Source organism: Phyllobates terribilis, unplaced genomic scaffold, assembly GCF_046119375.1.
Source record: "Phyllobates terribilis strain yellow unplaced genomic scaffold, ASM4611937v1 Scaffold_11__3_contigs__length_659146591, whole genome shotgun sequence".
Lineage (NCBI taxonomy): Eukaryota > Metazoa > Chordata > Amphibia > Anura > Dendrobatidae > Phyllobates > Phyllobates terribilis.
Window position 1 is genome coordinate 202,342,230 of NW_027362771.1, and position 17,265 is coordinate 202,359,494.

The 17,265-nt window shown below is 39.6% G+C and overlaps 1 protein-coding gene across 7 annotated transcripts in view; it reads left to right on the forward strand.

Moving 5' to 3' along the window:
- IMMP2L (inner mitochondrial membrane peptidase subunit 2) overlaps positions 1-17,265 on the forward strand; it is a 1,848,527-nt gene that overhangs the window by 15,987 nt on the left and 1,815,275 nt on the right. For 6 of the 7 annotated variants that reach the window (XR_012251223.1, XM_073651971.1, XM_073651970.1 and 3 more), the window contains exon 3: positions 2,628-2,731. Coding sequence is in view for 6 of the 7 variants with exons in the window: in XM_073651971.1 (XP_073508072.1) it covers positions 2,628-2,731 (104 nt within the window). In the remaining variant the exon portion in view is untranslated. Of the gene's footprint in view, positions 1-2,627; positions 2,736-17,265 lie in introns of those variants that run through there. The other variant, XM_073651976.1, reaches the window with a different exon arrangement.

Sequence of the window (17,265 nt, forward strand, 5' to 3'; positions counted from 1 at the left end):
GGTAAGATTGATAAGGTAGCTTTATTCTTCGGGTTAGTACGTTTACAGCGGTACCACATTTATCTTTTTTTATGTTTTGTAGCTTTTCCACAATAAAAACTATTTTATAGAAAAAATATTTTTTTGTATCTCTTTATTCTGAGAGCTATAACTTTTTTATTTTTTGACTTCTGGAGCTGTTTGGCAGCTTGTTTTTTGCGGGACAAGATGACGTTTTCAGCAGTATCATTTTCATTTACATTCGTCTTTTTGATTGCGTGTTATTCCATTTTTGTTTTGGCGGTATGATGATAAAGCATAGTTTTTTGCGTCGTGGGACAGTTTTATAGGTCAGGTCGTTCCGGACGCGGCGATACCACATGTGTACTTTTATTATGGAAGAAAAAACAATAATATGTATTTATGGGTACGTATATTTTTATTTTTGGGGGGATTATTTTTTTTATTTTTATTTTTATTTTTTTTAATATTTTTTCAATTTTTAATTTTATTCACTTTCTGACACTTTTTTAACTTTTACACTTTGTCCCACTATGGGACTTTCACATTTTGCAGGCTGATTGCTTATATAGCATAGAGATGCAGCAGCATCTCTATGCGATATAGCCTGTCAGCGCTGCACAGGCAGAAGTTACTTTGATCGCGCACTGCGCATGATCAAAGTAACTTCTTGCTGCATGGTGACCCGGATGTTGTCATGACAACATCGGCTCACCACGACAACCACTGGGACCCGGTACAGACAGTGCGGGACGCTGGAGAAGAGGTGAGTAAGCAGCGCTAATCTCCCCTTGCTCCCGAAATGCTGTGATTGACTTAGATCGCAGCATTTTGGGGGTTAATGTGCCGGTAGCGGTGCTTGACCGCTCCTGGCACATAGCACCAGGTGTCAGCTGTGATAATCAGCTGACACCCGGCGGCGATCGCCCCGCACCGCTTGTGTGCAGGAGCGATCGCAGTGCGCGTAATGGTACTTACCTGGTCCAATAAGCCCGGTCCAGTGCGACGTACTATTACTGACCGCGTCAGAAAGGGGTTAAAAGAAGTGACATGACCATTCTTCTGGCGTTTAAAACAGTGTTTCCCAAACTCCAGTCCTCACGGCTGCCTGCAGGTCATGTTTTCAGGATTTCCATTGTATTGCACAGGTGAGTGAATTCCTGATGCCTTGATGATACTCCCACCACCTGTGCAATACTGGGGAAATCTAGAACATATGACCTGTTGGGGGTTGTGAGGACTGGAGATTGGGAAACACTGCTTTAAAAGATGCTAGCAGTTTCTTCGTTATGCAATGGAATTAAAAAAAAAAAAACCATTAGTAAAAAAGATATTGCAAAAACCATTGGAAAACTTTCCAAAGAATTGCTGGCACCAAAACCGGCTAAAAAAGGTTAAAAAAAAGAAAGTGAAAAAGCGACGCAAAAGAACCTCTTCAGGAAACTCTGGCATTTTTTTCTTAAGTGTTTTCTTTTTAAAGGATGTAGTGTACACATACCTAAAAGGTATGTACATACTGAATGTATTGGAGCAAAATTCCAAGTTTTTGAGGGAGATTTGGAGAATTTCTGCTCCAAAAATCCCTAAAAAACTCTTCAGTATGAACATGTCCTAACTAACAGTAATGGAAACATTTTGAGGCCTTAGTCCTGCAGTCATACCCTTCTTAAACCCTATATCTGCGGATATACCCTCATGTATTCTTGCACAGCAAACACATTTTAGCTCCACAACTTGCCCTTTTACTGGGCTGGTATTGGTGGAATGTATACCTCTTTTAAAATCTATTTGGCATTAGTCTATGGACATGCTTGCAAAAATGTGCCTGTCAGATATCACTAGCATTATCCAGCTGCCTGTTTTGGCTATCTGCACCTTCTGGAAGCCATCACTTTTAAATTGTTTTTAACAGGGTCTCCAATTTTTCTTGTGCCCAAATCCTGCCCGAGTCTTGAATGTGTGAACTTGGCCTAGGAGTGGTGTGCAAAAAATATACTACATCAAATGAAACTCTTAAAGGCTTTCACCTTCCATTGACTTTAAAGGAATAATGTGATTGACAATGAGGAAAAATAAAGGGGAAGGAAAATCTCCAGTAGATTCTAGAAGATTACGGTTGTAGCTCCACAATCTGGTTCTTATATGACACATTGAGTAAAAATTAATTCCAGGTTATATAGAACAGATCATCAGGTCCAACTTTTTTCAATATTGGCTAAAAACTCATATCATAGTATTGTATATGATTTATAGCGGAGCAATTGAGCGGTTAAAACAGCAATATATGTTTAATTTATTTTCCCTGGAAGAAAGAATATATGACACATATTTATCATTTTCTATAGTCTTGTTCCTTAGATGAAATATTTATTCAAGAGTTCACCCTTTCCCCCTTGCTTTGACTTAGTCTGAGTCAAATGACTGCATTTATCCTCACAAGTTTTATAGTCCCTGCGGCATACTTTGTACAGAAACCAATGTACTTCTTACACTTGGATGCTTAGTGATGCTTCTTCTCAACAACATATACTTGTTCTTCCATCTTTTATGCGTACAATAGATTGGAAGAGGAGGAAAAGACATGAGGGAAATATTTTTTTCATAAAGCTGTCTTCTTTCCTTTTTAGCCTTCTTTGAATCCAGGTGGGAGATATGAATCAGATGTAGTGCTCTTAAACCGATGGAGCATGCGGCGTTATGAAGTTCAGCGAGGGGACATTGTCTCTCTAGTGTAAGTGGACATTTTCACTTTGTTTACTGTCTGATCAGTGAGATATGCTGACTATGAATATGCTGATGACTTGTCCCTAATTACTTTTGCTCAGGTTTATGTCTTGTGTGAAAAAAATGAAATGTTTAATTTGTATTGTTGTTACTAAAACTATTTGACTATGTTGTGTTACTTTGATGACATTCTGTAAATGACCAGGAGGAAATTGGCAAAGGCAACAAGAAAAGGGTGTGTCCAGTTGTGGGATGAAAGTCGGCAGTGACTCATAGTCGGCTCACGTCATGCTGTCAGGATTCTCCGGTGGCAGCGGTGAGAGCAGGCAGTTAAGTGACCGCAAGTATGCAAATTGTATACTTGCGGTCATGTGCTCAACCTCTCTTAATTCACTTGTATTGAGCCAAGTCACGCACGTCTACTTTTAATGTTGTCGGAAGTATGCAAATCACATACTTGTGACTACTCACTAACGCTGCCGGCACCGAAGAGTCCTAACAGTGTGTCATGACTGCAGACTTTCATCCCAAACCTGGACAAACCTGGTCAAGGTGCATCGTTATTTTGTTGTGATTTAGGCAAAAAACTCACTGTTTTCCATCGATTTACGAAGACCTCCATACATGTAGATAGCTGTTGGCTGTGAGTTTCCTTCCTTGACTTTCCCATACACAGGAATGCTTGGCAAAGAGTTCCTGTATTCTGTAAGAGAGCCGTTTCCAGAATACTTGTACTTGTGGAATACACTGATTTGACTCCTGCTGTTAGACTTTGCTCCTTTTTTTTTCTAATGCAACTGTAAAAGCTATAAGGCATTCTGCTCGTATTTGTGGTCGAGGGTCAGAGCCAAAAGATGGCACTGTTTCACAAATAATAATGAGACCTAATTACATTGGAAACGTTAGTCAATAAAAGACCATCTGAACGCACAAGCCTGTGTCAGAGATGCACAGTTATTTGTGCTATAAGGGGTTTTGCCTCAGTTTCTCAGCTTCACCTCTACTTATAGCATTTTAACCTTTTGTACTAATGCAGCTTTTCATGAATGACCATGATTCTCACTTGGATCATATCCTTTGAAATCGTAGACAGACAGACATTGTAGTTAGCCAACCGCTAAGGAAAGAAGATTGTGATTTTATCGCACAGTAGCATTACCATTAATGTATTAGCACATGATTAATTGACTTCTACTGTCCACATATCTGGTGGATCTCGCATCTTGCTGTCAGAATCTCAGTGTAACTAGCATCCTACAAACTGGATGATCCTCTGGGGTTCTCATTACTCTTCTGTCTTTAGCCTTACAAGGTTACATTACACTTAGCTTGTGATGGAGGAGATGCTCACCCACCTGGAATAGGTCACAAGATTCATGCTGCCACAATGGTGCTCTTCTAAATTATGCAGCCAAGAAACAGTAAAAATTAAGATTACGTTGGAAAGGGTAATTAATACGAACAGGGCTAATATGAATTATTGCTCATATTAATAATATATTAAACATCTTTATGCGTATATGTACAGTGGCATGTAGAAGTTTGGGCACCCCTAAGTCAAAATTACTGTTATTGCGAACAATTAAGCAAGTTAAAAATGACACATTTCCTTTTGCATTTTAGGCGCAAATCTTTTATTTTAAAATTACAAAACGGAAAATGGGCCTATGCAAAAGTTTGGGCACCCTGCATGGTTAGTACTTAGTAGCACCCCCTTTTGAAAGTATCACAGCTTGTAAATGCTTTTTATAACCAGCCAAGAGTCTTTCAGTTCTTGTTTGAGGGAATTTTTTCATCCATTCTTCCTTGGTAAATTCTTCCAGTCCTGTGAGATTCCTGGGTCGTCTTGCATATACTGCTATTTTGAGGTCTAGCTACAGATTTTCAATGATGTTCAGATTTCTTTATTTGTCATGGAATCGTATAAATAAATTGACCTCTGGGTGTGATCATTCCTCTTGGCAAAGTGTTGTAGTGTTTAAAGGGGTTCTGATTTAAATCCCCAAATAGATTTAATGTGCTGTTTAACAGCAGGGCCCTTGCGTCTTACAATAGGAATGTAAGTATTGTCTGTAATCCATTCTGTTTACTCCAGTCCATGAACTCAGTCATTTATTTATTATGCTTTGCTTATATAGCGCCAACGTATTCCGCAGCTCTTTACAGACATTGTCTGTGTTGTCCCCATTGGGGTGCATAATCTACGGTAAATTCCCTATCAAGTATGAGTGTGGGAGGAAACCCAATTTGACACAGCAAGGATATACAAACTATTGAGCCACCATGCTGCCCTATAATGGGGTACAATAAACATGCCATCCTATGTAAACTGACATAAAAATATTCCTGTTTAAATTAAATTCATATGTTAATTTAAATGGTTTCCCAGGAGAGCTATATAAATCACTCAAGAAGCCAAATAGATTTTTGTGGTGACCAAAACAGAATAGATATTACCCAAAAATTTGGCATTTATATAAACCTTCTAGGTTTATTGGTTCCCTGGATCTTGGTAAATTTTCCAGTACTCGCAGGTAGTGCTAGTTTCCGTTAAGAGAGAATCCACTTTCATAATGTATATATTCTGAAATGTCACAGAGACCTTTTAAAAGACACCACTGGCATGATGGCTGTAAGGAGCTGTGAAGAACTGTAAAATATTCAAACCTTTGTAACGGATAGCTAGGGATTTCTGTTTCAGAAATGCTTTGATTTCACCTATAACACTGTGACCTGTTTGAAGATGTATCATGCCTTTCTGCAAAGCATTTTGGTGCTGTTAGTACATGTTTTTGTGGTTTTAATCAAGTAAGGTAATTGCCTAACCTCTTAAAGGGAACCTGTCAGCAGATTTTACTACCACAAACCAAAAACATCTATGTTAGGTCACTGTAATCCAGAATCAATCCATACCTTTGTTTTTGTAATCCTTTTTGCATTCCAAAGTAATCCTTTATTCAAATGATATGCTAATGCACTGCAAGGAGGCTTGGCCCTGCACCTACAGCTCTCTGTCCTCTTTCTAAATTCTCTCCACCCTCTGCTTACCTTTGCTCCTTGATTGACTGATCACTCTTGTGTGAGTGTCGTGCAGCCCTTCCAGAAATCTTGCTGAGGCTGTGCATGTGCATTAAAATTCTGAAGATGCATCGAGACCAGGACTATGGAACGGTTCATTAGCCGCCTCCTCTGAGAATACACCCAGTGTTGGGAGTGACATCACCTGTGCGAGATTTCTGGTGGGCAAGGCAGGTCACTTATAAGTGTAAGACATATAAGATTAGTGTGACCTGTCAATCAGGGAGCAAAGGATGGCGGTGGGAAGGAAAAGTTGGAAAGAGGATGAAGATCGGTAAGTGCAGGGCCAAGCCTCTTGCACTTGCATCTCATTAGCATAAAAATAGAATAGAGGATTACTTTGAAATGCAACAAAGGATTAATAAAACAGGTATGGATTGATTCTGCATTACAGCAACCTAACATAGGTGTGTTTGGTTTGTGGTAGTAAATCTTGCTGACCGGTTTCCTTTATAGGGAATCTATCAGTTGAAATTTACACTTCAAACTAACCTAACCACATAGGTATGTGTGGGATGGAGCAACAATAAAAATAGTTCTTTTTAAATTTCAGATCCGTCCCTCCATTGCCCCCAAAAATAACTTTATTGCAATGTTCAAATTTGGGTTCTCCCTTAGGGCGTGGCAATATGCCTTGTTGTACCATTCCCCCTACTCATTTAGCCTGCTGCCACCTCCATCTATGTTGATTAATGGCGCTTGCTTTCCCAGAGCCAGCACTGTCTGGAGCCACGTTTTTGGCATGTGCATGCTGCCCCTATGCAGGAGACAACACACATCACTCTTGACTCTGCTGGCATTGCTCTTTATACACCTTCTCCCTGAAGTGGCTGTCTAGTGAGTGATGTGTGTGCTCAGTATCTTCACATAGAGCTGGCTCTGGCCAAGTCAGTGCCATCAATCAGCATGGAAGGCGGCTTGGTAAAAATGTGGGTGGAACAGTGCACTGAGGCATTCAGCTATGCCAAGTGAACACTGAGCACCCTAATTTGAACATAGCAATAAACTTCTTTTTGGGACAATGTAGTAATGGTTTTGAAAACTAAAAGACCGATTTTTATTGTTCCTCCATCCCCTAATCGCTATGTGGTTAGTTTGAAGTGTAAAGTTGGGCTGACATACTCCCTTTAAGAAGTAGTGTACATGGTGACAAGTCTGCATTCATCAGATAAATGTTTTTACTCTAGTCAGGGCCAACTGTAGATAACCTCAAATATATATGATATTCATAAGTTATCCTTATTTTTGTTTCTTGATTTTTGCCAAATATGCTATGAAAAATGTTGTGCTTGGTGCTCAGAGACCTATCTGCTTTAAGTTTGTCTTAAATCCTTTTGGCAACAATGTTTTTTTTAATGGCATATCGCTATAGCTCAATAGTTTCCAATTTGGTCAGAGCCGTTCTTGCTGCAGGGTGAGTATTTGTCACAATGTGTCACTGCAGTATTTTTGTAGCTCTTCTGACAGCTCATCTGCTTTTGTTCTCTCTGAGACTGAGGATAGTTTTTCTTCCTTGAGTAAATGTCCAATGTACAGCTTATCATGTGCGCTGTACATTGCTGTGCAAAAGTGTATGCTCCCCTTCCTGATGCCTATTGCTGATTTATAGCAGTGAATCTTTTCTGATCTATTCCATTTTCTGAAAGTACTGTTTTTCCTCATAACAGTTATGCTGTATTCATACATCTGTGCGCCACGGTTCGAGTCTGGACCGTGATTCACGCACTGGCCATGGGTCACCTTACCCGAACTTTACACTCTCATAGGCCTATATGAGGCTATCAAGTTCAGGTCAGGAGATCCATAGCTGGTCCTTGAATCATGGTTAGTGATTAAGCTGCATTCACACATCTGCGTAAAGTGTCTGTGTATTATGCGTTTTTTTTTTAATTATTATTTTTTTTATCAAAGAGCACATGGACCCATTGTGTGTGTCCTATTTTAGTCCTCGGATCAGTATAACACATGAGTTTCATGGATCTAATTCTCTGATATTATATGAAGGCATATTCATCAATACTGTTTAACTTTTATTGCAAACACACCACATTTATCAGTGTTTCATAAATGTGGCACATTTGTAGGCCTTTTGATCGTCTACTCTTAAGTTTACACCACCTATGAGTTGACTTGCTTTGTGCCGTAATTTGGGTGAATGGTGTTGACATGAAGCAGAATGTGTATAAAACTCATTGTAGATATCGTTCAAGTCACAAAAGACTGTTTTTTTGTTTCTATTTTTGTTTTTTTGTTAAATTGAATTCCGGTACTTTTAGTTTGATGAATTTCCGCTAAAGTTTAAACATTTACAAGATCTCAATGGAAAGTAAATTATTTTTATTTTCTGGTAGTCTGCTAAAATAGTTTGGTAATATTTATCATACCTCTTCTTTCTATTTTGTAGTTTAAACCAAGAAAAAAAAACTGTTCAAATTGTATGTAAAAAATTGCATTTTTCTGTTTGAAGGGTTTTATAGTTTTCCATTTTTTTTTGTATTCTGCCTAAAAACATCAAAGTCAGTCTTGCCCGGTCTCTCAAGCACTGTCTCTGCACCACTATCACCAATCTTTGCTGATATGGCTGTAGTGTTGAAATCATTAATACAGTACAAGACCTGGGATCACTGGTCTTGTACATCTTGGAACAAGCATGTGCCTTAAAAAAACATGGAAAACTAATTTAAGGCAGAGGATGCAAGGAGTTTGCTGCCTCCCAACATACAAATATTTAAATGGGTGTTTTCATCTTGGAAAGTGATGGCATATTCCTAGAATGTGCCATTAATTTATGGCTAGTGGGGATCCGGCCTCTGTGGCCCACACAAGGCTTTTCCTTCATGTTTTTTTCTGAATTGAGCTACCACATACACCAGACTATTGATACATAACATTAATTGTTATATAAAAAGTAATGAAACAGTACTTGGTTCAATCTTTGCAAATTTATTAAAAAAGAAAAACTGAAATATCACATGGTCATAAGTATTCAGACCCTTTGCTCAGACACTCATATTTATGTCACATGCTGTCCATTTCCTTGTGATCCTCCTTGAGATGGTTCTACTCCTTCACTGGAGTCCAGCTGTGTTTAATTAAACTGATAGGACTTGATTTGGAAAGGCACACACCTGTCTATGTAAGACCTCACAGCTCACTGTGCATGTCAGACCAAATGAGAATCATGAGCTCAAAAGAACTGCCCAATGAGCTCAGATACATAATTGTGGCAAGGCGCAGATCTGGCCAAGGTTACAAAAGAATTTCTGCATTACTGAAGGTTCCTAAGAGCACAGTGGCCTCCATAATCCTTAAATGGAAGAAGTTTGGGACCACCAGAAGTCTTCCTAAACCTGTCCATCCAGCCAAACTGAGCACAGCAGACAAGCACGGCTGGTAGACAGGCTGGTGATGAGGGTAGACAAGCAGGCGGGCACGACTGATAGGCTGGCGGGCACTGGAACCTGAGGACTGAGGAGGGTGTTGGTACACAAACAACAATCTTGCACAGGCACCTCCATTTTGAAGGAGGTGCCTTATATGAGGGCAGTCCTCCGGCCATTGGTCGGGGACTCTTTAGGACGGCGCGTGTGGCCCCTTTAAGAGGCAAGGAGTGCACGCCCGCGCACCCTACGTATAGTGCTCAGGGAACTGCGCGCGGTGCGCGCACCCCTGGCAGACGCAGGAAGGGAGCCGGAGGATGCTGGACCGGGACCGCGGCGGTGAGGGGATCGGCGTGTCTGCCCGGCATGAGGCAGAGACGCCGACGCTACAGCAGCCCTCCACCAGTCGGGCCTTTATGGCAGAGTGGCCTGACAGAAGCCTCTCCTCAGTGCAAGACATATGAAAGTCCGCATAGAGTTTGCTCAAAAACACATGAAGGACTCCCAGACTATGAGAAATAAGATTCTCTGGTCTGATGAGACGAAGATAGAACTTTTTGGTGATAATTCTAAGCGGTATGTGTGGAGAAAACCAGGCACTGCTCATCACCTGCCCAATACAATCCCTACAGTGAAACATGGTGGTGGCAGCATCATGCTATGGGGATGTTTTTCAGCTGCAGGGACAGGACGACAGGTTGCAATTTAAGGAAACATGAATGCGGAACTGGAGAGGATCTGCAAGGAAGAATGGCAGAGGATCCCAAAATCCAGGTGTGAAAAACTTGTTGCATCATTCCCAAGAAGACTCATGGCTGCACTAACTCAAGAGTGCGTCTACTCAATACTGAGCAAAGGGTCTGAATACTTATGACCATGTGATATTTTAGTTTTTCTTTTTTAATAAATTTGCAAAAATTTCTACATTTCTGCTTTTTTTCAGTCAAGATGGGGTGCAGAGTGTACATTAATGAGAAAAAAAAATGAACTTTTTAGAATTTACCAAATGACTGCAATGAAACAAAGAGTGAAAAATTTAAAGGGGTCTGAATACTTTCCGTACCCACTGTATGCATTGTAATATAGACAAGAAGCAATTATATATGTTCACTGTAAACCAAGCAGCAATATCATCTTACATATAAAAAGGAAAATGTAAGGTTTATCTTCTATCCATGGGGATATTGAGTGCAGTGTTCAGCTACTTCCTTAGATAATGAAGGAAGTGGAAGCTGCACACTTTCAGGATGGTGCTATGGCGCCCTGTTCTGCGAGTTTTGAAGCCTTGATCACGGGATCGCTGGACGGTTCCAGCGATCAGACCCTCCCTGCGATCAGCAAGTTAGCCCCAATTTTTAGATAATTTAACCTTTAAAAAATTATTTGACAATAAAGAGCAAAGTACATTAAATACCCTTCATGACCACCAGTTCACTGAACTGCATCTCTAAATAGTACATTGTACAATCAGCAAGTCCCTTGCCACATTCTTGACATGCATTTCTTTATTTCACACACAGCTGACTTGCAATAGTCAATCTTCTTTTGTAGTCTCTCCTTTTTCTGAATCCTTACATCATCTGATTCAGCTTGTGTTCTAGCAGAGGCTGTGTTCTTCCATAGCTCCAATGCTATAAATAATAATTAACACACAATTCAAACATTAATATAAACTTCTATGATGTTGACTGAACTTGGAAGAGAATAGCATTGTGCAACAACATCAAGGTACAGTGACATCTCTAGTTACCTTGGAATCGAAGATATAGAGGTGAAAAATAAGAGCTGTAATGAAAAAAAATGAAAAGTACAAACAATACCCTAGAGAAGACATAAGAGTCATGACAAGTAGTCCTTTTTGTCATTGATTTCATAAGATAATGCAGGAGACAATGAAGTTTTACATAATCATAGTCAGACAATCGATTTATTTTCTTAATATAGAGAACATTTCTTATTTCTAGCGCTATCTTCTATTATCACTACAGATTACAACAGACCGTTTTGTTGACAGTTGTTGACCCTGTCTGTAATGCAACTACTTGACAATGTATTCATAATATATTTCATTATACATTCATTAAGATGATATTTTTCTTACGCATCTGGCCAGTTCTTGATTTTAGGCAAGTATAGAGACTGAACATTGATGGCAGAGGGCAGGGATGAAATCCATAGCACCAGTGATTGTTGGAATCAATTCTTAGAGTATATACTCTATCGAGTGGACCGCCCTCAATAATATCGATTTACAGCTAAAGGATTTCAAGGGGATTTTAAAATGTTACTAATATAGTAATGTTTATAACCACATACTTATGCAATGGAGTCATCTTATGTTTACAGGGCTGTGGAGTCGGTAAGCTAAACCTCCGACTCCTCAATTTCCATGACTCCGACTCCCTCATACATGGCTCATGTTTAAGTGATAAATTTACTGTAGCACAGATTCATCTCAGCTAAAAGTCTAGACCCTTAGATCAGGAATAGGACAGACATTTATAGGACATTTCATAACTTTCCCAAATTCTTATGAAAAAATTTATTATATATTTTAGCAATCTGAGTTGGTCCATTTTATACCGACTCCACCAAAATGGACACCGACTCCACAGCCCTGTATGTTTATCAGAAGATGTATTAATATTATCCAATTCCGATCTAAGCTATGAGATAGACTAGCTGTTGATAATTATTAGCAGTGTGTACAAAATTTGTATCCATATTTTGTGCACAAAATGTCATAACCGCACATTCTAGTTATCCATTGTGTGCAATTACCGTTTATTAAAGAGGTTTTCTTATAAAGACTGCTATTTCTTGTAGAACTGACTAATACCTGTATGCCTAAGGTCTGGCCTCTCTAACGTGCTGCAAAAGAAATATTGCTTACTTAATGGCCGGTCAAATGTATATCACTGCACAACAGCACTCAATGTCACTAGCTATTCTGAGTTGTACAGCACAGACCCATTTTTTTTAATTGTGCAGGAAAATGGGCCTCAGCAGTAGAAATGCTCCAAATTAATGACTTCTTACCTTTTGCCAGACCAGAATATGTCATAAATAGTGATCAGTGGATCTTTTAAAATTCAAGATTGCCAACTTCTTCAAATTTGTGGCGAATAAATATGCAAGAATCCCAATACTGGAAAGCTTGCACAGAAAGTACACATTGGGGGAAGGAGAGAGAGAACCCTTTGACCTCAAGAGATTACACTCTTCAGGAGAGAGAGGGGGACCCCACTTAACATAAGAGCTTACACTCTACTGAAGAGAGGGGACCCTGCTGATCATAAGAATTTATGCTTTACATGAGAGAGAGAGGACCCTGCAGATAGAGGTCCCTGCTGTTCATAAGAGCTAATACTCTACAGGAGTGAGAGAGGACACCACTGATCATAAGAGCTTGCACTCTACAGTAGATAAAAGACCTCCTGCTCTACAGGAGAAAGAGAGGACCGCACTGACCATAAGAGCTTAAATTTTACTCTACATAAGAGAAAACCTCGTTAGCCATAAGAGCTTACACTCTACTCTACAGAAGATGTAGAGAAAGGACCACTCTGATTATAAGAGCTTACACATTCCAGGCAAGAGAGACAGCGAGGACTCTAATGACCATAAGAGCTTATACTCAACAAGAGAGAGAGAGACTTACCCACTGACTGTTGAAATTGAATCGGCTGTACAAACTGCGCTCTGCTGGGAACCGCTGATCTGTGATTGCCTAGGTACTAAACCCCCTATTCAAGGTATGATAATCCATCCGTGAGATGTCATAGCTCCAGGAAATTATGGGAAGGCCCGCACAGCAACGTAAAAAGACATTAGCCTGCTCTCTAGTGCTATAGCAGTTTGGGAAATGGTGTTGGGCAAGTTTTTTTTTTTTTTTGCAAATCGAATCTGAAAATATTCGTATCCACATAAAACTGCAAATTTCAGGAAATTCTTATCAAACTCAGTCCTCTGTGGATCGATCCGCTCATCTCTGGTCATACGCCTTTTTTTTTTATATTTACTCTGCAAAAAAGTATAGTCAGTGATATTTTTCAACACGTATGTTCTGTGGGAAAAAATATACTGAACAGTATTCATGTTTTGTTTTGTATATACATACTTGAAAGCCTAAGGGTGACTTGTGCCACTGTATGCCTTCATGCACGAGTGCACTCAAGCCGAAAATAGCCCCTGAGCAAGATAATATACATATGGCCTTTAATGTCCAAAAGCTCACTGTAATGTACAATTTCTCCTGCTTTGAAGGTGGAGGTGGGCCCCTTACATCATGGGCCTCGGGGCGACTGCACAGATTGCACCACTGGTATATCCGCCTCTGCTTACATCAAATGTATATACATGAAAATCCACCCAACGTACACATTGGATAGAAGGCATGAACTCAATCTGAACAGAGCGTGAAATATTGAGTCCTCTCAGAAATACGAAAAATAACAGAAATCAAAATACTATGGCTCATGCATAGCAAAAGTGTTGTAATTTTAGCCTATTTGTAAGTAACACCTCAACTAAGTTATTGCTATATGGTATAGCACATATGTAACTGCATGGGATCAAGTACAATCACAATGTACATTACTACAGTGGCTAAAATTACCGCACTTTTCTCTGCCGACTGGGTTCAGTAGAGAAGCAACTTTTTTCTTCTTCACTTGGGACCTTTTGTTTTCATGTCATAAATGTATCTAAATCCTGTCTAAGCAGTAAGCCACACTCACTTTTTAACTCTTTGCCTCCTCCAATTTTAATTTTTGCATTTGCATTTTCTGTCCCAATTATTACAAAAGCCATACCTTTTTTCTTTTTGGCAAAATAGACATACAAGGGCTTGTGTTCTTGCAGGATGAGCTGTAGTTCCGAATGACACCATCCATTTTACCATAAAATGTACTAAAGAATGGGAAAAAAATTCTATGTGGAATGAAATGGTGAAAAAAATGCAAGTCCAGTTTTTTTTTTGTTTTAATGGTGTTCTTTTTATGGTAAAAATGGCCTGAAAACATGATTTTACAGGTTGGTACAGTTCCGAAAATTCCAAATTTACATACGTTTTTTTTCTTTAAGTAGGGGAAAAAAAATCAGAAGTGTGTTTAAAAAAAACTAAACAAAAAAACATTTTGGTTTTTGCCATTTTCCAAGACCAGTACTATTTTTTATTTTTCTGTCAGTAGAGCTATATGAGGGCTTGTTTTTACACACTTATCTGCCTTTTTTATTGACACCAATTTGGGGTATATATGGCATTTTGATGTTTTTTTTTAGTACATTTTATTTAGGGAGGTGTGGTGACTAAAAAGCCACAATTTTGGTGTTTTGATCCACTTTTCTCTTTATTTGTTTAATACTTTAAAAAACTTTAAAGCAAAGCAAGAATTTAGAAAACAGAAGTGATAGTTTATTTTTATTAATTTATAAAAATTCAGTGTGAATGAGCAAAAGAAAAATCAAATCAATATTTGGTGTGACCATTCTTTGCCTTCAAAACAGGATCAGTTCTTCTTGGTACACTTGCACAATGTCAGGGATTTTTTACTATTATAATTAGAATGACTGATTAACCAATATTGCCAAACTGGTGATAATGATCAACACTGTGTAGGTTAAGGCAGTTAAGTGAAACAGAAACAGCAGTGCGGAAGGTTTAAAACTGGGTGAGGTATAGCCAAACTCTTCTACAAAGGTGAGGTTGGGGAAGACAGCATCATGTCACAGGACATACACCATGTCAAGATTTGAGTACAGCGAGAAAACACAAGGTAGTCATACTGCATCAGCAAAGTCTTTTCCAAGAAATAGTTTTCAAAGCATATTGCAAGATTTGCTTGGTGATATCAAAAGGCACCAAGAAATTGGCAATGTTGAGGACCGAAGATGCAGTGTTCGGCCAAGGAAACTTCGCTTAGCAGATGAAAGAAACATCACCCTAACTTCTCTTTGGAATTGAAAAATGTCCAGCAGTGCTGTAAGCTCACGTCTAAAAGCAACCAGTGAGGCCTAGCTACACTCATCCACTGTTTAGAGACGTACAACCTCCTTATCAAATTTCTTCAAAAACTGTATGCAAGTGTACCTAGAAGAATTGATGCCGTTTTTAAAGCACTGTAGTAGCACCAAATATTGATTTTATTTTGGATTTCTCTTTCATTTATTCACTTTGCATTTTTTTAATTGATAAAAAACTATGAATATTTTACAGAATAAAAGCTTTCTTAGTCTGCAGGATTTTTTTCCCACCTGGCTAAAACTTTTGCACAGCATTGTATCTATCCATCATAGAGTGTTAATTTAGCACCCATTAGCTGAGCATTAATTGGGTGGGTACTGCAATACTATGGTACTATCCCCTCTATCAGGCGCACGAGCACAGCTGGGCCTGTGCTGTAACTGTTAGGATGTGTGAAAACACCGGTTCCCACAGCTTAACCCATTATATGTCAGTATCAATAGTGACAGCGGCACATGAGAAGTTTGAGCGAGACAGCGCACCACCTGTCATCCCATTGCCCCCCTACCTCAATCACCTACACAGAATGATTGTAAGGTGCTGAGGTGTTGCTATCAACAATGGCCTTTGTGTCTGCCCAATGCTTTTTAGATGCTGCTAGAGACAAAAACTAATAGGCTTCTTGTCAGGATTACACTGTCAGGGTGAGGTAATGCATCGTACTACATAAGTTTTGCAATGTATTGCTTATGTAATCAAAGGACTTGTTCAAGTTCCTTTAGGGAAGTAATAAATGTAAAAATGAATAGTGAAAAATGTTTAAAATATTTTGAAAAGCAGGAAGTTTTTGTTCTCATTTTATTCCCGCTGTTTTTTGTTTTTATGAATTCCGCCTTATGGTTTCAGAGTGAGCTTTTTATTTAGTGCTAATTCCTTATGGTCTTTACCAAGAGGCTGTTGTTCATAGGTTAATAATCCACCTAAAGACACCCCCCCAAAGAAACCTTTACCCTTTTGGTAAAGATCATAAAACTTAGCTCTGAATGGAAAGGCCCATATTATTATTATTATTATTATTATAGCACCATTTATTCCATGGCGCTTTACATGTGAAAGGGATATACATAGCACAAACAATTACAATAAATTTTGAACAATAAAAGTCAGCGACTGGTACAGGAAGAGCGAGGACCCTGCCCGCGAGGGCTCACAATCTACAGGGGATGGGTGAGGATACAGTTGGTGAGGGTAGAGCTGGTCATGCAGTTAATGGTGGAGCAAGGGTTACTGCAGGTTGTAGGCTTGTCTGAAGAGGTGGGTCTTCAGGTTCCTTTTGAAGGTTTCCATGGTAGGCGAGTCTCTGATGTGTTTGGGTAGAGAGTTCCAGAGTAGGGGGGTTGAATGGGAGAAATCTTGTATACGATTGTGGGATGAGGAGATAAGAGGGGAGTAGAGAAGGAGATCTTGTGAGGATCGGAGGTTGCGTACAGGTAAGTACCGGGAGACTAGGTCACAGATGTATGGAGGAGACAGGTTGTGGATGTCTTTGTATGCCATGGTTAGGGTTTTGAACTGGAGTCTCTGGGCAATGAGGAGCCTGTGAAGGGATTGACAGAGAGAAGAGGCCGGAGAATAGTGGGGGGACAGGTGGATTATTCAGGCAGCAGAGTTTAGGATAGATTGGAGGGGTGTGAGAGTGATAAAAGGGAGGCCACAGAGCAAGAGGTTGCAGTAGTCGAGGCAGGAGATGATGAGGGTGTGCACTAGTGTTTTTGCAAATTCGTGGTTGAGGAATGTGCGGCTCCGGGAGATATTTTTAAGTTGGAGTCGGCAGGAAGTGGAAAGGGCTTGGATATGTGGTTTAAAGGAGAGGTTAGAGTCCAGGGTTACCCCGAGGCAGAGGGCTTGCAGGACTGGGGACAGTGGACAGCCATTGACTTTGATGGATAGGTCAGTTGGGGGGTTGAATGAGATGGTGGAAAGATGAGGAATTCAGTTTTGTGCATGTTAAGTTTTAGAACTCTGTCAGAGAAGAAGGATGAGATGGCGGAAGCTTATTGTGGGATTTTGGTTAGTAGAGAGGAGATATCGGGTCCAGAGAGGTAGATCTGTGTGTCA